Source organism: Triticum urartu, chromosome 5A (assembly GCF_056163025.1).
Source record: "Triticum urartu cultivar PI428250 chromosome 5A, HENAU_Tu73, whole genome shotgun sequence".
In the NCBI taxonomy this organism is placed as follows: Eukaryota; Viridiplantae; Streptophyta; class Magnoliopsida; order Poales; family Poaceae; genus Triticum; species Triticum urartu.
The window spans coordinates 572,403,629-572,428,321 of record NC_141877.1 but is presented as its reverse complement, the minus strand read 5'-3'; the positions used below and the strand labels follow the sequence as shown (position 1 = coordinate 572,428,321).

General features: G+C 47.6%; 2 protein-coding genes across 2 annotated transcripts; one reads left to right on the top strand and one right to left on the bottom strand.

Annotated features, from left to right (window-relative positions):
* The first annotated feature begins 1,124 nt into the window (after positions 1–1,124).
* Positions 1,125–7,763, top strand: LOC125510656 (kinesin-like protein KIN-7A). Its single transcript, XM_048675898.2, has 16 exons — positions 1,125–1,251; positions 1,329–1,445; positions 2,152–2,448; positions 2,539–2,628; positions 2,710–2,810; positions 2,904–3,017; positions 3,103–3,184; positions 3,260–3,327; positions 3,427–3,486; positions 3,580–3,704; positions 4,695–4,893; positions 4,972–5,103; positions 5,208–5,297; positions 5,380–6,267; positions 6,359–6,687; positions 7,234–7,763. Exons 3-16 carry the CDS (start codon positions 2,208–2,210, stop codon positions 7,577–7,579), a joined length of 2,865 nt encoding a protein of 954 aa, XP_048531855.2. The 5' UTR covers positions 1,125–1,251; positions 1,329–1,445; positions 2,152–2,207; the 3' UTR covers positions 7,580–7,763.
* Positions 7,764–14,142: 6,379 nt separating this feature from the next.
* LOC125510655 (uncharacterized) lies at positions 14,143–15,341 on the bottom strand. The gene has a single exon (XM_048675897.2). It carries the CDS (start codon positions 15,167–15,169, stop codon positions 14,420–14,422), a length of 750 nt encoding a protein of 249 aa, XP_048531854.2. The 5' UTR covers positions 15,170–15,341; the 3' UTR covers positions 14,143–14,419.
* Between the last annotated feature and the right edge of the window lie 9,352 nt (positions 15,342–24,693).

Sequence of the window (24,693 nt, the reverse complement as noted above, 5' to 3'; positions counted from 1 at the left end):
CGGCGGCTGCGCTCGGCGAGCGCCGGCGGCGTGGAATCGCGATGCTTCTCTTCTCTCCTTTATTCTTGTCTATTCTCCGATCCGATCTCTCTCCTCGTTTCTCTGCATCAACCATGGAAAAGTAGAGCGCTCTGCTCCAGTTTGGTTGACATGCTAAAACTGCAGAAACATATATGTCTGTTGTTTTCCCAAATAGAGGCACGACCACAACGCTGAATACTGATGCTTTTTTTATGTTGTGTTTGACGTTATGCAAATCCCAGATTCAGGCGTTATTTGCTTGCTTAAAAGCGGTTGTAATATGCACTTTCAGAAAAATCAATCTGTTTGACTTCCAAATGTGGTTCATAGGTGACAATTTTCAGTAATAAAAAAGGTAATAATTTGGGATGGTGACAACAATCAGCACAAGAATATGGTATAATGAGATTTCAAAAAAATATAACTAGAAATGCATATGTACGGGTAATCTCACCTTCTAATAGAAAAGAGGTCAACACAACGACCTATCCAATTCTCATCATTTCAACCAAACAACAAAAGGTGGTTATCCCTAACCAGTTGGCTAGCGATATCCTTAGCCAATCCAGCCTTGCCCTCGAACCAAACGCCACCTAAATGGAGATGACGGAGTTGGTTGGGATGACGCACCAGTGCTGGATACACTACAGAGCAGCTCGCGCTGGAATCCTTGCACGGATATCAAGCCGATTATATTAATGCAAATTTTGTTCAAATTGAAATTCAAAAGTCACATTCGTCCCGATTCCCGAGCTTACGCCCGTGGTAGCCTACCGGTGGCGGCTAGCGGCCATAGACAGCTCCCCGTAGTGCGAAGCACCTGAAACCGAAACCTACCATAAAACTCCGCTCGCCGACAGGTAGGTCCAGGCGCCATGCGAGCCTACCATGGCCCACGTCGCAGCGAGTTGCGGGGGGCTTCTGGTAACGCCTTTCCAAATCTGAACTAGCCGTTGCGGCCCCGCCGGCCTCACTTACCCCCGCCCGCTCCGCTCGCACGACTTCTCTCCTCCTTCGTCCTCTCCCCTCCCCCATTCGCCACGGCGTCATCCAGCGAGCGAGGGCGCCCTCCTCTCCGCCCCCCCCCCCCCCCCCCCCCCCGAGCGCGCCTCCGCCTCCGAGGGATTCCGCCCGCGGCCGGCGCTTTCCTCCCCCGCTTCGCTCGCCGGGCAGCGACCGGCGCGCGCGGGCGCGGAGATCCCTCCGAGATTGGCCCGATTTCAGTCGCTGGTGACGAACCCTAACCCCCCGCCTGGATTGCTCCTGCAGTTTCGTTTACGCTGACCCTCACCCTTCCCTGTCTCCAGTCTGTTCCGGATTTTGCTTGCTGCCTGCGCGGCGCGGACTGTTGACTGATAGCAGCTTCTGTTTCCGGAGGAATTGAGGGCTTCGGCCGAGTATCCCCGCTCGCCAGCCCGGTTTAGGTAAGCGATTGCGCTGGGCTCTCGGGTAACCCACTTACTAGCGTTTGAGATGCATTTGGCTTTACGAGAGTTCGGCCGGTGTCGATAATGATTCCTTTTATTTTTGGGGTGTGCTTACGGTAGTTTGGAATAGGAAACTGTGGCATCTGATCCTGACCCGCGCGAATGCAGCTACCACATGCCTATCAGGAAATTAGTTAACATCCGGATTTGTGCTCGTATTGTTCAGTGGAAGCTGTATTAGAGGGCCATTTAATCAGCTAGAGGAAATGCAGAGATTGATGATTCGAAATTTGGGACCGTTGCTGGCCTGATAGCTGTGTAATAATAGTCATAAATGGTGAAGTAAAATCTGATACGCTTATTTATTTCTGTCGTTGGAACTTAATGACTGTTTATTGGATTGATCAGCAACCAGAGGCACCTAACTGATACGACTTATTTATTTCTGTTGTTAGAACTTAATGACTGTTTATTGCATTGATCAGCAACCGGAGGCACCTAACTGTGCAGATCATAGTAGCAACATATCCTGCATTCTTTGAAATTGTTTCCCACATTCTCACTTTCTCAGTATTAGTGTTTTTGATGGCTGATGATGAGGCTCTTACTTCATTTTATATCCGTATTACTCTTTAGAAAATTGAACCTGACAATTGCCACTGTCCCTTTCCGTAATAGTTAAGGCTGACTTCTTGTTTCCCAGCCTTCTGGCTGCAGTTCAGATCGTAGGACTTTGTACACCAACAAGAACTAAAAGACATGGCTGCATCAAGGCCACCAAGCACCCCTATGTCAAAGATTGAGCGTGCACCAACCCTTACCCCTGGTGGTAGCTCCAAGTCCAAGGAGGAGAAAATATTTGTCACGGTTAGGGTGCGACCATTGAGCAAGAAGGAGCTGGCCATGAAGGATCAGGTTGTGTGGGAATGTGCTGATAGCCAGACAATTCTATACAAGGGCCCCCCACAGGACCGGGCTGCACCCACCTCTTACACTTTTGGTACTATGTCCAGAGATCAAATCAATCGATTCTGTTGTCATCAAAGAAGTGATCTTCTTTGACTAATTAATGCCTATGTACCCCTTGCAGATAAGGTGTTTGGGCAGAGTTGTCAGACGGGTCTGGTTTATGAAGATGGAGCTAAGGATGTTGCCATGTCTGCATTGACAGGCATTAATGGTAGATTAGTGCTTACTTTCAAGACTGGTGCTAGTAGAATGCTCATTTGCCAATGACCTTTTTCTTATCTTTGTTTTGCAGCCACTATTTTTGCCTATGGTCAGACTAGCAGTGGCAAGACATTTACCATGAGAGGTGTGACAGAGAGTGCTGTTAGTGATTTATACAGGCACATAGAAAATGTGAGTTTTGTGCATCTTCTGAAACAACAAGTCTGTAAAGTCTGCTACATGTTTGTAAGACATAACCATTTCTGGCTTTTGTCTATTGCTTAGACTCCTGAGAGGGAATTTACTATCAAGATATCTGCTATGGAAATCTACAATGAGGATGTGAAGGATCTTTTAAAACCTGGCTCTGGTTCCCTTCGGCTGTTAGATGATCCTGAGGTTTGTTGGCTCAACAATACACTGTCCTTAAGAAATTCCCCTTCATGATGTAATGATCTTGTAAAAACATATTTTGGTTTCACAGAAAGGACCCATTGTGGATAAGTTGGATGAACAAGTTGCCAAGGACAAAGAACATCTGAGGCATCTAATCAGCATTTGTGAAGGTTATTACTATTTGTGAAGAAATATGTACTGTTAATTATGTGATATTTTGTTACTGATCTACCAAATAACTGCAGAACAAAGACAAGTTGGGGAGACTGCACTAAACGATGCTAGCTCACGCTCCCACCAAATCATTAAGCTGGTATATGAGAAAAACATTTCCTGTTTACATTAAACCTTTCAAAGGAAAATGTATTGAGCAAAGAAGTAATGTTTCTTTTGTGTATATATCTCTATGCAGACAGTGGAGAGTAGGCTCCGTGAGGTATCAGGCTGTGTCAAATCTTTTGTTGCCAGTCTAGTAAGCATACTGTCCTACTTTTAGTTTTGGCATGTGGTATGACGATTTTTGTTGTCCATGGTCGTAACGATTTGGTTTTTGCTTTGTTTGTAGAACTTTGTTGACCTTGCTGGAAGCGAACGGGCTGCACAAACACAAGCAATTGGTGCAAGATTGAAAGAAGGATCCCACATAAATCGCAGTTTGTTGACTTTGACTAAAGTCATCCGGAAGCTAAGGTCTGATTTTTTTTTGTAAAGGCACTTCTACATAGGAAATTTGGTCCACATGGCTTTAATAGCTTTTTCCCTGCATTCATTTGAAAACTAGTTCCCAAATTACTTAGATGCACTGTTTCTTTAGTCTTAACTCTAGCTATTTGTTGGATATGTAACAATCTCTCAAGTTAGTGTGGCAACTTAGCTACTAATGAATTTCATACAGAAGTGCTCAACTGAAGTGTAAATGAAATGCATCAGATGAACATATTTTTACAAAGGCATTTTATGAAGTGAAAGATGTTATTATGCACCTAGTTAGTCCAATTCCAACAATTTTGAGCGAGTCATTTTGTGTATATGAAAATTTTCTCTTTTGTTAAACATCTCATAGTAATAGATTCTCGGGTCTGTTGGCTAAATGACTGAAAGTTCAAACTATTGATGACTAATAAACAGTAGTTTTATCATATTGCAGGGTGATAAAACTCATCATATTAAACTATTACTGGATGGTTATTTCATTCAAATCAATTCATTTATGTTACCTACAATTTTTGGTTCTCATTGTACATTTAATTAGAATACCTCACAGGTTAGCAGCATGAACCATGGTAAATACTTAGATAACCACTAAAATGATATGGTTACTGCATTAAGTTCAGTTTGCTCCTCCACATGTTTTTCTAATGAACCTGACAAATATCTAAAAGATGCTACAAATTTGCATAAACTATCATTGATGCAGATAATTAGTACTTAAAGATGCTACAAATTATACCTGAGTTTCAGAAACTGTGCACCCCTTCAGCAATGCTTATAATTAGAAAGGTTATGTGGACTAGCAGTTAGCACTAAGATTATGTTAGTAAGATATTACAGCCAGCATCTGCATAGGTTTCTTAATTTTAACAGCAATGTCTGAGGAAAAGAGTTTTCATCCTTGTCGGAACTTCAAACAGACCAATTATTATTTATTTGAGGATTCTTAAATATAAATTTGGATTGCAGCTCGGAGAAAAGAAGTGGACACATACCATATCGGGATTCGAAGCTCACACGTATTTTGCAACTTTCTTTGGGTGGGAATGCAAGAACAGCCATTATCTGTACCATGAGCCCAGCCCTGACATACGTAGAACAATCTAGAAATACTTTATTCTTTGCAACCTGTGCCAAGGAGGTCACAAATACTGCAAAAGTTAATATGGTAAGAGCTGTGACTATGAGGTTCTTTGTCACACCTTTTGGTTGTTGAAACCAACTTACCATTTCATTGTCCATACAGGTTATATCTGACAAGCAACTTGTGAAGCAGCTTCAAATGGAAGTTGCTAGGTTACAAGCAGGACAAAGGACTGCCGACCATGCCTCCCCTTCTGAGATCCTCATAATGGAGAAGGACAGCAAAATTAAACAGGTAAGGTGGTCTCTGAGCAAGGATGAAATGCTTGCTTTTACCTTTTGAGGATTCACTGTATTTAATTTTGCAATTGGTCTAGTATAATAGAGTGAACCTTGCAGATGGAAATAGAAATGGAAGAACTCAGGAAAGAACGAGATAATGCACGTTCACAACTCGAAGAACTACGAAAGAAGATGGGTGACAAGCAAGTAAGATTTTTGCCTTTTTCCCATCAGGAACGTATTTCTTCTGCTGTTAACTAAATATTTTCCAAATCCATCATTTTTTTAGGGGTGGAATTCCTTTGACTCGCCACAAACGGCCCGAAAGTGCCTCACATTTTCTGGGTCACTACAGCCTAGTAGAATGGTCAAGATAAGGAATTCAATCAGGCAATCATCGACTGCTCCATTTATGCTAAAGCATGAAATTCGCAAGCTCGAGCAGCTACAGCAACAGCTTGAGGTTGAAGCGAACCGAGCTATTGAAGTATTGCACAAGGAGGTTGAGTGCCACAAACATGGCAACCAAGATGCAGCGGAAACTATTGCAAAACTTCAGGCAGAAATCAGGGAGATGCAGTCTGTGAGATCTCAGAACAGAGATGTTGAGATGATTACAGATGAAGGAAATGGGTCTGATCTGAAAGATGAAATTACCAGGCTGCATATGCAAGGCAGTGACATTGCTAAACTTGAGGCGAAACTAGAAAATGTACAGAGGTCTATTGACAAATTGGTCATGTCACTTCCAAATGCTGGCACGCAGTGTAATGAGTCGTCCACAAAGTCCAATGCGTCAAAAAAGAAGAGGAGGATGCTTCTTCCACTGGGCGTGAGCAACCTGAACAGACCAAATCTAGCACGAGCACCTTGCTCTCCTGACTCTTCTACCAGAACTTTGGAGCCAGAAGTTGAGAACAGAGCTCCAGACAGTCACACTGCATCTCATGAGGATTCAGGAAAAGCTACTCCCGCCAAGAGTGAAGACACTGGAGATATATCGTCGCGTGATGAAGCGCCGCGCAACAGGGGATCCGGCTCAGTGAACATGAAAAAGATGCAGAGGATGTTCCAAAATGCTGCTGAAGAAAATGTAAGGAACATCAGGGATTACGTGACAGAGCTGAAGGAGCGGGTGGCGAAACTTCAGTACCAAAAGCAGCTGCTTGTCTGCCAGGTCCTGGTCTTGCGTTCAAATTCACTTGTTGGTCATTCTGGAGTTATTTTGTTTTTCCAGCTAAAATAGTTGCCTTGAAATGTTCTTACAGGTCTTGGAGTTGGAATGTAATGAAGGCAAACCAAATGACATGGAAGAAGATCCACAAGAGAATGCCGGATGTCTACAAGACGGCCCTGAGTCATGGGAGAGATTATTTAAGGAGCAGATGCAGCACATTATCCAGCTTTGGGATATCTGTTACGTATCGATCATACACAGGACCCAGTTCTATCGGCTATTCAGGGGGGACACGGCAGACCAGATATACATCGAAGTCGAAGTCCGAAGACTGTTGTGGTTGCAGCAGCATTTGGCTGAGGTCGGTGATGCAAGCCCTGCTGCACCTGGTGACGAGCATGCAGTTTCTCGAGCCTCAAGGTAAATATGTTGCCTGTCATCTTTTTTTCTTTCTGTTTTACAGATTATGTTGGTTAACTCTAGAAGCAAGAAAGTAGAGTGGGATAGTACTAGAAAAGAGAGATGTTGTCGAAACCCTACTGCGATGAGCTTTAGTCATTTCAGTTAGGTATCATTCAACAACCATAACCTTGTCTATGATTTATGCACATATTTCGTCATGTTCATATTTGTGTGCTAGTTAGCCATTATTCAACAACCACAACCTTTTCTATGATTATGCACAGATTTCGTCATGTTCATACGTCTGTGCTAGTTCACCATCATTCAACAACCACAACCTTTTCTCTGATTATGAACATATTTCGTCGTCATGTTCATACGTCTCTGCTAGTTAGGCATCAGTCTTTTTTTAAGTTGTAGTTAGCCATGAGTTAATATGCACGTCCTTGTCTGTGATGTAAACACGATCAGTCCAAGTCAAAATGTTTCATCAGTCGTCACTGAATGTCACAAACCATTTAGCTCCAAATGGCTCAGCTTTCGTTCATTTTTGCACAATTGCAGCATCAAGGCGCTGAGGAACGAGCGGGAGTTTCTGGCGAGGCGGATGGGGTCCAAGATGACGGAGGAGGAGCGGGAGCGGCTGTTCATCAAGTGGCGGGTGCCCCTGGAGGCGAAGCAGCGGAAGCTGCAGCTGGCGAGCAAGCTGTGGACGGACCCGGACGACGAGGCGCACATCGAGGAGAGCGCCGACATCGTGGCCCGGCTGGTGGGCTTCTGCGAGGGCGGCAACGTGAGCAAGGAGATGTTCGAGCTCAACTTCGCGTCGCCGGCGACCAAGAAGCCGTGGCTGACGGCGGGCTGGCACCCCATTTCCAACATGATCAGGGAGAGGGCTCAGCTCTGGTGACGAGCTCGGCTCCGTCAGGCTGGCCATTGCCGGTGAGGGGAAACGGGCGTAGATCTCGTCGTGTCCATGCTCCGGACATGATGGCCTGCTCTTGTTCGAGTAAGGATGGATGGAGGATGGTGTAGATATTGATGAATTTTCGGGAGAGGTTATAAAAAGTGATGCAAAAGTATTCATTTGGCTACCACTATCTGTCTTCGTTCTGCCAAACATAACCCATCCGGGCCTGCTCTTGTTCGAGTAAGGATGGATGGAGGATGGTGTAGATATTGATGAATTTTCGGGAGAGGTTATAAAAAGTGATGCAAAAGTATTCATTTGGCTACCACTATCTGTCTTCGTTCTGCCAAACATAACCCATCCGGGCCGCATCGAGCTGCTGCGCTCGCTGCATTTGGCATGGACCTTTTGCCTCGAAAATAAATAAAATTGGCATGGACCTCCATCACATACTGCCTGCCCGCTGTGCGACCGGTACTGCCTCTGCCTGCCCGTCTCTTCTCGATGGAGGGGGTCTGGACTGTCAAGCATTGTTTCCTGTAATTAGCAGTGATCATTGCCGCCCGCCCGGATCCCAGGCTATTTCCGTGCCACCCCTTGTGCTTGTTTGCTTTTCCACTTCTTCCCAATACATCGACCAGCAAAGCTTCTGGATGCTGAAAAAAACCCTAAAATATCGTCTGATTGAGAGGGTGACACTGTGCATATTTCTTCGATGAACAAAAGAAAGAGACACGCTTGACTAAGCTCGTCATCAGTTATTAAGAAAAGAGAAATACAGCCAACCAAGATAAGACAGCAGCTTAAAATATCGTTTGATTAAGAGAGCACCATTTTGCGGATATTTTCCTGGGATGAATGGGCAAAAGAAAGAGACATGCTTGACTATGCGCGTCTGTCACTTAAGAAAGAAAAATACAACCAAGATAAGATAGCAGCTCAGTCGCCGCTACAAAATCACACCTCGCACAGGCTGTCAGAATCCTGTAGAGGATTGAAGGCGAGAGAGAGGGAGAAAAAGAAAACAGGAATCATTTCGCCGCTGGATGAGACCGAAGCAGCCAGGCAGGGAAACAGTATTATAAGAAGAAGGGACAATTGTAGGGCAGGAAAATTTAAAAGTTTACATCACTGAGTATTATAAGAAGTTATTTGGGCCTCCGGAGGATAATTTCGTCTCGCTTGATGAGTCGCGGAACGAGGATATCCCACAGTTGGCTTTAGATGAAAATGATATCTTAACAGCCCCATTTTCCGAGAAAGAGGTGTTCGAAGCTATTGCTCAGATGAAGCGTAACTCTGCTCTAGGGCCGGATGGATTCCCGGCGGAGTTCTATAAGAGACGCTGGCATATTATTAAAGGAGATTTGCTTCCGATGTTCCACGACTTATTCGTTGGACAGCTTCAATTGTTTCGTCTGAATTTTGGAACTATTACTTTGTTGCCAAAGAAGACAGAGGCGGTCCGAATTGAGCAGTTTAGGCCCATCTGTCTTCTGAATATAAATTTCAAAATCTTCACCAAGGTTGAGACTAATAGACTCACACAGATTACGCATTCTGTGGTGCAGCCTTCCCAAACTGCTTTCATGCCAGATAGGAACATCCTTGAAGGGGGGGTGGTCCTGCATGAAACGCTCCATGAAATTCATATGAAAAAACTAGATGAGGTGGTTTTCAAAGTGGATATCGAAAAAGTGTACGACAAAGTCAAATGGCCATTCCTTCAACAGGCGTTGAGGATGAAAGGTTTTGATCCCGCTTGGCGTCGTCAGATAGAATCTTTCACGCAACAAGGAGTGTTGGAATCAAAATGAATGATGACATAGGTCGTTATTTTCAAACACATAAGGGCCTGAGACAAGGAGATCCAATGTCACCTATTCTGTTCAACATTGTAGCTGACATGTTGACAATTCTAATAGGGAGGGCTAAGGATGCAGGACAAGTAGGTAGCCTGGTACCTCATCTAATGGATGGAGGTGTATCTGTCCTACAGTACGCTGATGATACTATCATCTTTATGGAGCATGACTTGGCGAAGGCGAGAAACATGAAGTTGGTGTTATGCTTGTTCGAACAGTTGTCTGGTCTGAAAATTAATTTCCACAAGAATGAATTGTTCTGCTTTGGTAGAGCCAAGGAAGAATAAGAGGCATATAAGCAACTGTTCGGGTGTGAATTGGGGGCGTTACCTTTTACGTATTTAGGTATACCCATTCACCACCGTAATCTAACAAATAGCGAATGAAAGTGCATTGAGGATCGTTTTGAGAAGAAATTGGGATGTTGGAAAGGCAAACTTATGTCATATGGAGGCCGGTTAGTTCTTATTAACTCGGTGCTCACTAGTATGCCCATGTTCCTTTTGTCTTTTTTCGAAGTACCAGTGGGTGTTCGGAAAAGACTCGATTTCTATCGATCTCGTTTCTTCTGGCAAAGCGATGAGTTGAAGAGAAAGTATAGATTAGCTAAATGGAACATTATTTGTCGACCTAAGGACCAAGGGGGTCTAGGGATCGAAAATCTGGAGGTTAAGAACAAATGTCTCCTCAGTAAATGGCTATATAAGCTCTCGCGAGAGACCGACGCCACTTGTGCCCAGATTCTGCGTAATAAGTACCTTCATTCCAAGACCTTATCTCAGGTAACGGTGAGGCCGACGGATTCGCCTTTCTGGAAAAGCCTGATGCGAGTTAAGTCGCTATTCTTTAACCGGACCAAGGTGGTTATCGGTAACGGTACGTCTACAAGGTTCTGGGAGGATACCTGGCTAGGGGATACGCCATTGGCGGTTCAGTATCCTTCTCTCTGTCGTATTGTTCAACGAAGAGATGCGACCGTTCAGACGGTGTGTCAGTCCACGCCTCTTAATATAAGCTTCAGGAGAGCTTTAGCCGGTAACCGTTGGGAAGCTTGGCTCCATCTTGTGAGAAGACTGATGGAGGTTCAACTTTCTCAGCGCCCAGATCGGTTATGTTGGAAGCTTACGACGAATGGAGTTTTCACAGTTAAATCTATGTACGTGGATATCATTAACTCTAGTTCTATTCCAAAGTCGAAACATGTATGGCAAGTCAAAGTCCCTTTGAGAGTTAAAGTGTTCATGTGGTTTGTGCATAAACAAGTCATTTTAACTAAGGACAACTTGATTAAACGCAAGTGGAATGGATCTAGTCGGTGTAGCTTTTGTGATACAGATGAAACTATTAAACACCTCTTTCTCGATTGTCCTATGGCAAAAAATTTATGGCAGTCAGTGACAATAGCCTTTAATATTACTCCTCCACAGAATATTAATACGTTATTCGGAACGTGGTTGGATGGGATTGAGCCCCATACAGCGAGACACATTCGTGTTGGAGTATGTGCGTTATTATGGGCTATGTGGAATTGTAGAGATGATTTAGTCTTTAACAGAACATCCAACACTCATTTTTTTGCAGGTTGTATTCCGAGCCATTGCATTGATCCGTATGTGGTCATTACTCACTCCGACGGAGGCCAGGGAGCGTTTGGTTACTGGATCTATCCGATGGGAGATGGTCGCACGGGATATCTTCAGCCGGTTTGGATGGCGGTCATGTAATAGAATAGGCAATTAGTTTTTCTATCTTTCTCTTGCTGGCCGGCTGTGGCATTTGTTTTGCTTCTTCAGCGCTCTGTGAGCGGCTTTTTGTGAGACTTGTAGACTTGTGTCGAACCTATTTGTTTTTTTAATAAAGGTGGCCGTATGCATCTTTCCGATGCAGAGACTGGGGAAGTCCCCCTTTTCCAAAAAAAAAAAGGAAACAGTGATCCAATTATCCAGAGAAGAGGAGAGGGGGCTCGAACCGTCAACGGATGGTGATGCCCATTTGCTGCTGCGTAGGCCATGCATATTGATTAGTACCAGTATCATGCTGGACGATGATGCCTTTGTAGCGTTGCGATCATGGCGATGAGGACGACACGCACGCCCATGCCTATCCGTAGCGCCGGAGACCAGACCGGACCGGACCTCCCCTCCCTCTGGGTCCGCTGTTTGCCCACCCACCACATTTTTTTTGGGGGGGCGGGTTCGTGCTCTGGCTAATCATGGGACACTACCTGCTATAATCGTATTCGGTCGTTGCCCACCATAGCACTAACCCTTTAGTTTGTTTTGTTGAGATGACCGAAGCACTAACTTTGAATATGGTGGAACCATCTTTCTTCTTTCTCTTTTTGTTGGAAAGTCTCGTCTTTTCCCCTGCTAGAAAATTTGGGGTCTTTTGGTCGCCGAAAGTTCCTAGGTATGTTCACATAAGACGGTTCAGTTTCCAACATGGTCGGAAAAATGTCTCGTGTTATGAACAAACATTCTAATTCTCATATGGATTTGCTACTCATCTGTCCCTTAATATAGGACGGCGATAGTTGCCACACGTGTGGTATATTCGATATGCATCCACACATCATGTGTGATGTGAGCAGGAGGCAGCCTACGCGGGCTGTGTGTGGACGGACATTAGAATTACCCACACGTGTGTGCGCGGCTATTTCGTGCTACAAGCCCAACAAGTTTACTTATCTCACCCCGCGCGTGTGGCATGAAGCAAAAATGCTCACACGTTCTGGCGCAGCTACGTTAGGTACCCGTGAGATGATGATTTAGTTGTCATCCTGGTTGACAGATGTAGTTATCCGGGATGGCAAGTGTAGTTGTAAAAGTATGACAACTCTGTCTGTTTTGGTTAACTATAGTTGCCATGTCTAATTTATGGTAGTTGTCGCATGTAATTAAACCGTAGTTGCCGTGTGTGATTAACTACTCGCCACATATGGTCAGACAGTAGTTGCCATGTGTATTTACCTAGTTGTCATGTGTGTTTACCTAGTTGTCACGTGTGGCCCAACCATAGTTGCCATGTATGGTTAATCACAGATGCCATGTGTGTTTATCTGGTTGCCACGTACGCGCAACTGCAGTTGCCGTCTAGCAAAGAATCACATTTGTCATGTGTGTTTACCTAGTTGCTACGTTCGCGTAACTGCAATTGCCATCCACAACGTAGGAGTGTCGTGTGGGCGAAAAAAGCAGTTCGCCTACATGCGCATGAACTAGGTGGTGGCTGTGTGGGCAGAAACTAGTTCACCCACACAGCGCAGCTGGCAAACAGCATGGTGCGGCCGTGTGGGCAAACTCTCCAACACCCACACATCAAGCCCATCCTACGCGGCATGCAAATTCTGCCTCAATATGTCAAGATTCGTGCAAACTGCACTGGACGATGATCCATGCGTGTGGACGAGTTGTAAAACCGCCACATGTGTGGGCGTTGATGTTTCCGTTAATATAAGATATTTGATATTTTTTATGTATCCAAAATCAGTTTTACTAAAGTATATCTAAGTATGATTACATATTTAAGTCATATGTCATTGATTTTTAGCTAAGATTTGTACAGACATTTTTTTTGTTTTTTATTTTCTTTCTAGTTTGATTGAGTCACTTAGATGGGAATAACGATATGCGCTAAACAGATTCTTCAAAAATAGTTTTTAGAATCTGGTTGAAAATAGTACTCCCTCCGTCACATAATATAAAAATATTTTTATCACTACACTAGTGTCAAAAACGTTTTTATATTATGAGATCGAGAATAGTTTTTAAGGTTGATCGTTTGCTGGGAGAGCTCTGCTGAAGACATTCTTCACTAATATCATTATGACTTTTGAAATTATGTGCGATAGCAATAACAGACCAAATATGATGAGTAGTGAGGTTCTGAGCTAAGCTTTGGCTAAACCAAATACTTCCTCCGTTCCGAATTACTTGTTGTAGGTATAGATGTATCTAGATGTATTTTAGTTCTAACTGCATTCATTTCTATGATAAGTAATTTAGAACGGGAGAGTAAATTCTAATTCTGTAATGTCTTTTAAATCCTTTAGATAGGATGGATGAGGATCACCAGTAACGATGGATAAGCTATGGACCTGGGGTGTGCGCAAGCGAGGATGCAAGGCGGTCAAATTCCCCTTGTTCAGGACGGACCCGATAGAGAGAGAACGCAAGAATCTCCTCCAGCTATGTAAATGAGCAGAGTCTGCGCCATTTCCTCTACGATCGAAATACACTCTGAATTGCGAACGGGACTTGAAGCAGGAAAGCACGGATTTGGGTTAAATTTGAGGACAATCAAGGAGGCAGAGGAAGAGCTGAAAAAATGACTGGTTGCAAAAAGTAAAACCCGGCAGCTGTTTTGTATGTGGCCTCATTCTTTTTATGATTTGATTGGGGCGAAAAAATTAGGTCAGTTCAATTTTCAAATGAGTCGGTATCGCTTGGCCTGTTGCTGAGACGGAGTAGCTGGGAAGCGAGGCCAAGTACGGTGTACTCCAGCTCAACAAAACAAAATACGTACGAAATACGGTCTACTCGGATATTTGTTGCTGTTGTCGTCGTCGTCATGATCCAGCTGCTTCTCTAGTCAACATCTGCCTACGTGTCCCATATGAGCGCATGTGCCTCCACAGTACACTCGGCTACTGCTCGACATGGACAGCCATCATCATCAGAATTCAGAAAGCGCTGCTAGTAGTATTACTGCATGGTAAAATGTAAGTATTATCTGCAAAACTAACAGTAACAGTGCTTCTTCTCGGTGCCGCACAGCACTCAGATCTCATGGATTTGGCGGCATGGAATCGCCGAGATGTGTCCATCCATTCCATAGATCTTGTTCACAGGATTATACAGTTCCTCAATCGTACTATCATACACTGTAGGAAATATGTACAATTTGCTTCCTTTTTGGTGGCCTCAAAATGGCTCAAGGAGATGCGGAGGGGAAAGAGCGGCGGGCGGAGGAGGCATCAAGAACCTGGCTGCGGTTTCGCCGGCCGCGGCGTGCTGCTCTCGCCGCCGGCCTGCGCGGGGCCCATCTCCAGGTCGCGGCCTGCCTGCGGCGGCGGTGGTGGCGGGGGCGGGGACGTCCCGCCGCCGCAGCCGAGCAGCCGCCGGAGGGCCGCCACTCTGGCCGCCTCGACCACGGCCGCGACGCCGGCGATCGGGCCCTGGGAAGGCTGCGGCGGCACCGGCTGCCGCGGCGTGCCGCCGGTTGCCACGGCGTCCTGGGAGCCGAAGAAGAGCACGTTGGTGGGGAAGATGGGCGACTCCGGAGGGGGCTGCACGGTGGGCGCCTCGTCGGCGACCGCGCACCGGCAGAGCGGGCAGGTGGAGTGCGAGCGGAGCCACATGTCGACGCACTCGACGTGGAACGAGTGGCCGCACCGCGGCAGCAGGCGCGCGGCCTCCCCGGCGGCGAGCTCCGTGATGCAGACGGCGCAGTCGGCCGCGGGGTCCCCCTGGGCGACCTCCCTGCGCGGCAGCGCCACGATGGCCGTCTCGTCCAGGCCCCGCCCGTGGCAGGGCCCCCCGAAGACGAACCGCGGCCCCCGGCCCCTGCCGTCCGCTCCCCCGCCGCCGCCGATTGCGGGCGCGGCGCCCCGGTAGCGCTTGGCGCAGAGGAAGAGGTAGAAGCAGACGACGAAGGTGATGAAGATGGCGGCCGCCGCGGCCAGCATGGTCGCCGCCGCCGCCACGGATGTCCCCGTCACCGACATCGATCCGTCCTCGCCCCCCAAATCGCGCCTTCTTCTGCTCCTCCCGACGACCCTCTCTTCCCCAGCCGTGCGTTCTCGGCTGGGAATTGGGGGGGTTTGCGTGCAAGAGATTTGTGTGTGTGTGTGTGTGTGTCTGAGAAGTGGATTTGGGCCGAACAGGCGAGGGGTGTTATACTACTAGCACATAGTCGCCGCGCTCCTCTGTGAGCCTTTTTATATAAAGAAACTATATAGAAAATGTGAGCCTTTTATTTATTTATATAGTATTTTAACAGAGAAATGTAAGCTTTTGATGAATATATATCACAGTTTTAAATAGCCGGCTATATCTCCGCTATAGCCTGCTATAACCTTTTTAGCAGGGTGCCTGAGGGAGTCCTGGATTAGTGGGTCTCCGGACAACCGGATTATATCCTTTGGCCGGACTGTTGGACTATGAAGATACAAGGTTGAAGACTTCGTCTCGTGTCCGGATGAGACTCTACTTGGCGTGGAAGGCAAGCTAGGCAATACGGATATGGATATCTCCTCCTTTGTAACCGACCTTGTGTAACCATAACCCTCTCCGGTGTCTATATAAACCGGAGGGTTTTAGTCCGTAAGACGACATACAATCATACCATATGCTAGCTTCTAGGGTTTAGCCTCTCTGATCTCGTGGTAGATCTACTCTTGTACTACCCATATCATCAATATTAATCAAGCAGGACGTAGGGTTTTACCTCCATCAAGAGGGCCCGAACCTGGGTAAAACATTGTGTCCCCTGCCTCCTGTTACTATCCGGCCTAGACGCACAGTTCGGGACCCCCTACCCGAGATCCGCCGGTTTTGACACCGACATTGGTGCTTTCATTGAGAGTTCCTCTGTGTCGTTGCCATTAGGCTTGATGGCTCCTACTATTATCGATAGCGATGCAGTTCAGGGTGAGACTTTTCTCCCCGGACAGATCTTCGTGTTCGGTGGCTTTGCACTGCGGGCCAATTCGCTTGGCCATCTAGAGCAGATTGAAAGTTACGGCCCTGGCCACCAGGTCAGATTTGGAAGCTTAAACTACACGGCCGATATCCATGGAGATTTGATCTTCGACGGATTCGAACATCTGCCTTGTGCGCCACGCGGTCACGATGAGTATGACTTAGGTCTCCCATCGGACAGTGTTAAGCAGATCGCACCGGCAGCCGCTCCGACCCTCAATTCGGAGCCAGTTGCGCCTTCCGCGGACGGGTGGATGGACCCCGCCACGGAGGCCTTACCCTCAGCGGCGATCGAGCCGAACATCGACTTTACCTTGCACGAGAGCCGTGTTGTTAAACTGCCGGATCCTTCTCCGGCCACGGACTCCGAACCGCCTGCGCTCGTTCCTATCGAATCTGATTGGGCGCCGATTATGAAATTTACCTCCGCGGATATTTTTCAGCACTCGCCCTTTGGCGACATACTGAACTGTTAAGGTCTCTCTCCTTATCGGGCGGAGGATCCTGTCCGAACTATGTCCGGCAGGACTGGGATGCGGACGACGAAGAAATTCGCGACCCACCCACCACCCACTTAGTAGCCACTGTCGATGACTTAACCGACATGCTCGACTTCGACTCCGAAAACATCGACGATATGGACGACGATGCGAGAGACAAAGAGGAACCACTGCCCATAGGGCACTGGACGTCCACCTCATCACATGACGTATACATGGTGGACACACCAAAGAAAAACGACGACGAGGAACGGAAGGGCGCAACGAAGGGCTGTCCCCTCGAGAAGCAGTCAAAGCGGCGGCGTAAGCGCCGCCCCAAATCCCGCCTTGACAGAAATAATGATCATATAGACCCAGTGTTAGAGCAGGGCGAACCACTGCCGGACCACGGCAACGCGGAGAATCAAACCGAACAAACCAACTCTGTCAAGGATAATAGTCCGGAGGACGTAACACTGGACAAACGCCCGGAGCAACAAAATGCCCATCAAAGGCTTGTTGCCACCGCAAGGAGTCTAAAAAGGCAGAAGCAAAGGCTCAAGGCGGCGCAAGACACGCTCCAAATCAGATGGAGTAAAGTACTCAACACAGCAGCGAAGTATGGCGGTAATCGCCTCACCAAGAGCTACTCGAAGCGGAAGTTGCTACCTGAATTCGATGAGGATGCCTTAGATCCCCCGCAACCAAAAATTAAAACGGCCACCCGGCCGGATAGACGACCTCACGGCCAACATGAAGCGGCAAGCAACGCCGCACAGAAGCCAATACGCGATCCACACAAGTGCTCGCATCAAAAGGATGGAGCAACTAGATCCATCTATGGACTGCGCAAGCACACTCCAACACACGATGCAACACACCAAACATCCAAACACCACGACACGCCCAGATACAGGGGCGCCGCACACCCCCTATGTTTCACCGATGAGTGCTGGACCATGAATTTCCAGAGGGATTCAAACCCGTAAACATAGATGCATACGACGGAACAACATACCCTGGGGTCTAGATTGAGGACTATATCCTCCACATCCATATGGCTCGAGGAGACGATCTCCATGCCATTAAATACTTACCCCTCAAACTCAAAGGGCCAGCTCGGCACTGGCTTACAAGCCTCCCCGAAAACTCCATTGGAAGCTGGGAAGAGCTCGAAGACGCTTTCCGGGCAAATTTTCAAGGGACTTATGTTCGACCTCCGGACGCGGACGATTTGAGTCATATAACTCAACAGCCCGGAGAGTCAGCCCGAAAGCTTTGGAACAGGTTTCTTACTATAAAGAACCAAATAGTCGACTGTCCGGACGCCGAAGCCTTGGCAGGTTTTAAGTATAGTGTCCGTGATGAATGGCTTGCCAGACACCTCGGCCAAGAAAAGCCGAGAACAATGGCAGCATTAACAAGCCTCATGACCCGCTTTTGCGTGGGTGAGGATAGCTGGCTAGCCAGATGCAGCACCAGCGACCCAGTACATCCTAAGCTAGAGATGGAAACGGAAAATCACAGCGCAACAACAATAACAAACGCCGGAATAAAGACGACATCACGAAGAGCACGGCAGTAAACGCTGGATTCAAAAGCTCTCGGCCAAGTCAGCAAAAGCCGCCCTCTAAAGGCGCCAGAGACGAACTGTCCAGCCTAAACAAAATTCTGGACCAAGTATGTCAGATCCATAGCACCCCTGGTAAACCCGCTAATCATACCCACAGAGAATGTTGGGTCTCCAAGCAGTCCGGCAAGCTCAACGCCGTACACAAGGGGGAGGATACACCAAGCGAATACGAGGATGAGCCTCTCAAGCAAGACACTGGGGAACAAAAGAAGTTTCCACCAGAAGTCAAAACAGTCAACATGTTACACATGATCAAGGGAAGCAAAGCGACACTCCCAGAGAGACATGCCCAAGGGCCTATGACAGCGAAGTCCTACCACTGGTCGTCTCAAACGATCACTTTAGACCATCGTGATTACTCAGCAAGTATCCGGCGTGCAGGATGGGCTGCCCTGGTATTAGACCCAATAATTCATGGATACCACTTTACACGAGTCCTGATGGACGGTGGCAGCAGTTTAAACCTGATATACCAGGATACAATCCGCGAAATGGGGATAGACCCAACGAAAATCCGCCATAGCAACACTACCTTTAAAGGAGTAACGCCAGGCCCAGGGGCTCACTGCACGGGCTCCCTGCTACTAAAAGTTATATTCGGCTTTCCCGATAACTTCCGTAGCGAACATTTAACCTTCCACATTGCTCCGTTCCAAAGTGGTTATCAAGCACTACTTGGACGTGAAGCTTTTGCTCGCTTTAATGCAATACCGCATTACGCTTCCCTCATGCTCAAGATGCCCGGTCCATGTGGCATCATTATAGTGAACGGAAATATCGAGCGATCTTTGCGCGCCGAAAAGAATGCGATTGCCTTAGCAGCCGCACACTAAAAACGGCCTCACAAACTAAATCATTCGATAGGTCGTCAAGACCACGGACATGGTTAGACGAGTCCGGCGCAGCTATATGTAATTCATACTGGATTGAGGGCCACACCCCTATTACAAATACAAGGGGCTCAACGCGCGCAGACAAATGGCAATTTTTTACTCATTTTTAATTATACATGGTTTCTTTAAAAAACCACCTTTGTGCACGACAACTTTTTCACCTAAGTTCCTCTCTTTTACAGATGACCATCGTGCTACACCCGTCTAGGATACAGCACAACGGAGACACAGGCGCAGACGTGTAGCAGGGACCCGCTCCAAGGATTCTTTTTAGATTAAGACCCTGCGTAAACCTTTTTTACTGTCTCTTGTTGATACACATCCCTCGAATTCTCAGTACAATTGAGAAGGATGCTGACGTCTTGGCATGTGGCCACGTCAGAATAATGCACGTACCTGGACACAAGGGGCTTCTTACAAAGGGCACTATTTAGGCCCGGTTTATACCATAAAGACCGAATACCTTAGGGAGTGTTCGGCGTCGCGAGTTTGGCCTTATATGCATCAACTCCAAATCATTGTCTTTGGTCAAATGTTGGGTTTGCCCGGCTCCTGTGTTTTGGTACCTTACGTTTCGCTTTATCGGCTAAGGCAGCACCAGGAGAACTACTGCGATTGTGCCCTGGTTCATCCAGACGAGCACCTCAGTAGAGAAAGCCGAAAACTGACTATCATGATATAGCGTGAGACTGGTCAACCACTCGATGACCTATCGGAATGTTAGAATTCCTCTGCCTTAACGAAGGGCCGTTTTTCGACCAGGCATGTACGCACCCCGAGATTGGAAGAGTGCGGAGCCACCAGGGGCTATCTAGTAGCCCCACTGTCAAACTCCTATGGCTAAGTGAAAGTGTTAAAGCTTATAGTCCGGTTGCCTCGTTCGCTGCGCTATCACCTCCTTAATAGGATCAAGACGTTGAGTTAAGTGTGAACACGCGTCTTTTGTGGGCACCTCCGCATTATATGCGTGAGGGTTGAAGCCGACGACTGCAATCTTTCAGGTTATATACATATATACATAAACGGCCGCACAAGAGGCATCATATTACTTTCCGGCAAAAGTATAAATGCAGCCTTACTATATTTCATAAAAACATTGTGTTTACAATGGCAATACATGTCACTCAAACATAATATTCTTCGAGCACTGGGACTCTATCAAACGAGCACCCTCAAGAACCTCTTCAAAATAGTGCTCGGCAGCTACTCGGCCTATGGCCGAACCTTGCTCCGCAACAGTGGTAGCATCCATCTCCGCCCAGTATGCCTTGACACGGGCAAAGGCCATCCGCGAGCCTTCTATGCACGCCGCCCAGTATGTGTTGATGCGTGACACCGCACCAAGGAACTGCTGCACTAAGCTGAAATATCTGTTCGGCTTCGGCTTCTCCGGCCACAAATGATCTACAACGGACCTCATGGCGAGTCCGGACAACCTATTAAGTTCGGCCCATTCGGCTAGCTGATCAGTCAAGGGAAGCGGACGCTCTGGAATGATAAATTGCGACCAGAACAACTTGTCTACTTCACGATCTGACTGATCTCGGAAGTATTCGACCGCATCGACAGCGCTTGCCGCCAAGTCCATATATGCGTCTGCCGAACTCCATAGCCGATCCAGAGGGGCATACCGCGGATCTCCGAACTTCCTCTGCAGTAGAAAGGGCTTCCCAGCCGCAATATCCCTGGCTTCCCGCAGCTCCTCCTTCTTCGCCCTCATAGCAGAGCGAGTGTCTTTGGTCGCCATCGTGGCCTTCTCAAGGTCCGCTGCCTTCACTCGGTTCTCTTCTTCAAGGAACTGGCAACGGTTGGCAGTGCCTTTTAATTCTACGGCCATCTTGGCCATCTTTTCTTTGCTTTTGCAATGGGCAGCCTTCTCGGCTCTTAACTCTTCGGCCGCCTTCAAAGCAGCCGCATTACTAACCCTCGCTTGTTCCTTGGCTCGGGCGAGTTCCGCCCGAAGGGTCTCCACGGTGGAAGCTCCGTCTGCAGTCACAACACATTAAAGATACTGGCATCATGCTGCTCTTATTATGTGACATTCACCAGAAAACATTACTTACCCTGTGATTCATCAAGCCGCTTGTTAACAAGCTCAATGTCGGCGTCTGCCGCATCCAGTTGCCGCTTTAATCCGGCAAACTCACTAGTCCGGCTAGCCACCGGAGCTTCCACCACCTGCACATAAAGGCAGTCTGGTTATTGCCTGGGTCTATGATCCTCTGTTCGCCGCCGTTCTCGACGACAACCAGAGTCTCAGGGGCTACTATCTACACAGGGCAGACCTAACATGTGCGGTACTATCAAATATCATTTCATGTACCTCAAAGCCTGTCAGTAGACTCATAAAGGCTTCATGTAATCCGCTTTCGGTGGACGAAATTCTTTCCATCACCGTACCCATTAGCGTACGGTGTTCTTCTGAGATGGCCGCTCACTCCAACAGCTCCCTCAGAATGTTCGACCGCATACCAGACGGTGCTGGACTCTTTTGTTTGCTCTCTTCGAGAGCCGGACGTCGGGGACTTCGGGTGACTATGGGATTATCTTCTGGCCTCACCGGATCCGGAGAGGCCCTCCGTGACGACACTTCGGGGTCGCCCGCTTCTTGAGCGGAGGAGTCCGGGGGAGGCATTTCGCTCTCCATCATCTCCGGAAGAAGATCCCCCGAAGACGAGCTCAGCTGAGAAGGGCTAAGACCCAAACTGCATGATATATGCGACGGTTATTCTCCTCAGAGGAAAGGTAGTATACCTTCACTATGAAAGTATTTTTTGAATCACTTACGACTCGTTGGAGGGCTGATCCTCCCGCGGACTTTGTGTGGCAAGAGCACCCCTCGAGGCAGGACCCTCTGTTGGAGACTTCTTCTCTCGTTTGGAGGCCTCGGCTTCTAGATCCTCAGAAGCGGTCTTCTTCCTCCCCCGGTTATCCTCCTTTATGGAGGCGCTCATTCCCTCGGTTGGAACTGGCAGTGATGGGGGCCCGCTTTCGCCCATATTATTCCCCCCTGTATCTTCCTTCGAGGGCTTCGGGCAAGGTGCGAGCTCGAGCATCTTTTCCAGCACCGGATTTTCCAAACCCTTAGGGAGGGGGGCTGAACACCGAATCATCTTCGCTTCTGTTAGCCAGTCCTGGTCAAAGAGCGATTTCTCAGAGATGACGTCATGATGAATAAAATACGGTGTGTTCGGCTAGAGGATTACTTACTTGTTCGGCGGCGCGGTTACTACTCAGGCCCACGTCCTCGGTAGTATCCGGACACTCTATTTGAGGTCCGAAGAATGACTTGTACATTTCCTCGTGCGTTAGGCCGGGGAAACTTTGAATAGCACACGGTCCTTCTGGGTTGAACTCCCATAAGCGAAGGGGCCGGCGTTTGCAGCGCTGGACTCGACGGACTAGCATAACTTGCACTACCACAACCAAATTAAAATCTCCCTCGAAGAGATCTTGAATGCGGCTTTGCAGTATAGGCACGTCCTTGGCTGGACCCCAGCTCAGTCCTCTGCTAATCCATGACATCAGTTGTGGTGGGGGGCCCGAGCGGAAAGCGGGGGCAGCCGCCCACTTGGCACTTCTGGGAGCCGTGATGTAAAACCACTCCCGTTGCCATAATCCGGACACCTCTGGAAAGGAACCTTTCGGCCACGGAGCTCCTGCCATCTTGCTTATTGACGTGCCTCCGCACGCTGCATGTTGCCCCTCGATCATCTTCGGCTTCACTTCAAAGGTCTTGAGCCATAGGCCGAAGTGAGGGGTAATGCGGAAGAAGGCCTCACACACGACAATAAATGTCGAGATGTGGAGAAAGGAGTCCGGAGCTAGATCGTGGAAATCTAGCCCGTAATAGAACATCAAACCCCTGACGAAGGGATCCAGAGTGAGGCCTAGGCCTCGAAGGAAGTGGGAGACGACCACGACGTTCTCGTTGGGTTCGGGAGTGGGGACGACCTGCCCTCGAGCAGGCAGCCGATGCGAAACCTCGGCGGTCAGGTATCTGGCCTCCCTCAACTTCTTGATGTCCTCTTCCGTGGCGGAGGAGGGCATCCATCGGCCTTGAAGGCTGGACCGGACATGATTGAAGATCCGGAGCACCTGACCTAGGCTTTGGGTGTTAGAACTCGAGGCGGGGGAGGGGTTCGATTGAGCACGAGAGGGAAAAAGCGAAAAACTTGTCCCTTTATAAAGAGGGTGAATATCAAGCGTCCTCACCGTGGCCGTTTGGACTTGCCTATAATCTAGGAGTCCTAGACACGGTTGGGTTACCCACGACCGTATTAATGAGAATCCCGTAATTGGGGAACACGATCTTTGCTTTGACAAGACGTGTCAAGAAACCTCCTCGCGTTATGTGTGGAGCTGGTTGAAGAAAAACGGTTCGAATAAGCACCGGGCCATGGCATAATGTCATGTTGCCAAAACGTGTCAGCAGATTAAGATTTGTGGAAATATTATTCTCTACGATGGTAGGTGGAACTTATTTTGCAGGGTCGGACACTATCCTTGTATTCAAATTTTTCTGTGATATATTCGGAGAAGGAACCCGCCTTGCAATGCCGAAGACAATACTGCGCGCCGGACTGTAAGTGCATCTAGTTCCCCTTAGTGATTTTGGTGTATTGAAGACTTATAGGTTAAGGGACTAATGCGTTTGTGAGTGTACACAGGTCTATAAGTCTATGAGGAGTTTGATATTTACAGGAAAAGTCGACCCCTAAAAATGAATATCTTCGACTGAAGATTTTGGTATTTCTGAAGACTTTCATGAAGACTTTGAAAGTGAAGAAAATGGTGTGACCATGAAGACTTGGTATTCATTCAAGGAATATGAAGCGTGAAGACTTTTGTTTTCGTAGTTTCATTTTCTATTTCTTGAGTCATAGGAAACACCGTACTGTTAAAGGGGGTCGAGGAAATACTAAGGAAAAATTTCCATGTGATGCTCAACTCAAAATCCCACACCTACCAATCCCTTCGAGTGAAGCCATTGGAAATCTCATATAGTTCAGGCAATTTCTTCAGTGACAGAGACGAGGTTCTTCTGGTCTCTGAGGAATTTGTCCTGACTAAGGAGTTAGGAATTCGCCAGTGCGGATTGCCTACACAGTGAGGAACATGATAGCCCTGAGGATTTTGCTACTCAAAATTCCGACCGTTTCTGTGCTATGTGCCAGCTGTCCCAAAATATCTATCCACCTAACGGTCATATCATTGAAGGGCATTTATGTCTTATCATGTCGGGCTGCTCCCTAGGCTATAAATAGCCGCCCCCTACAACCACTAGCTGGTTGGCTGCTCCGAGAGAAACTGACACTTGTCATTTGAGAGCAACCCATCCTTTGAGGACTTTGAGCGAAAATCATCAAGTGAGAAAAAACCAAAAAACCAAAACCCAAACACCTACAAACCCCAAGTGATTGAGCATCACTGAAGAGATTGATCCTGAGTGGATCTGACGCTTGTTACCTTTGAAGACTGTGCTTCTTCCAGACGGTTAGGCGTCATGGTCTAGAGCATCCAAGAGGAATTGTGGATCGCCG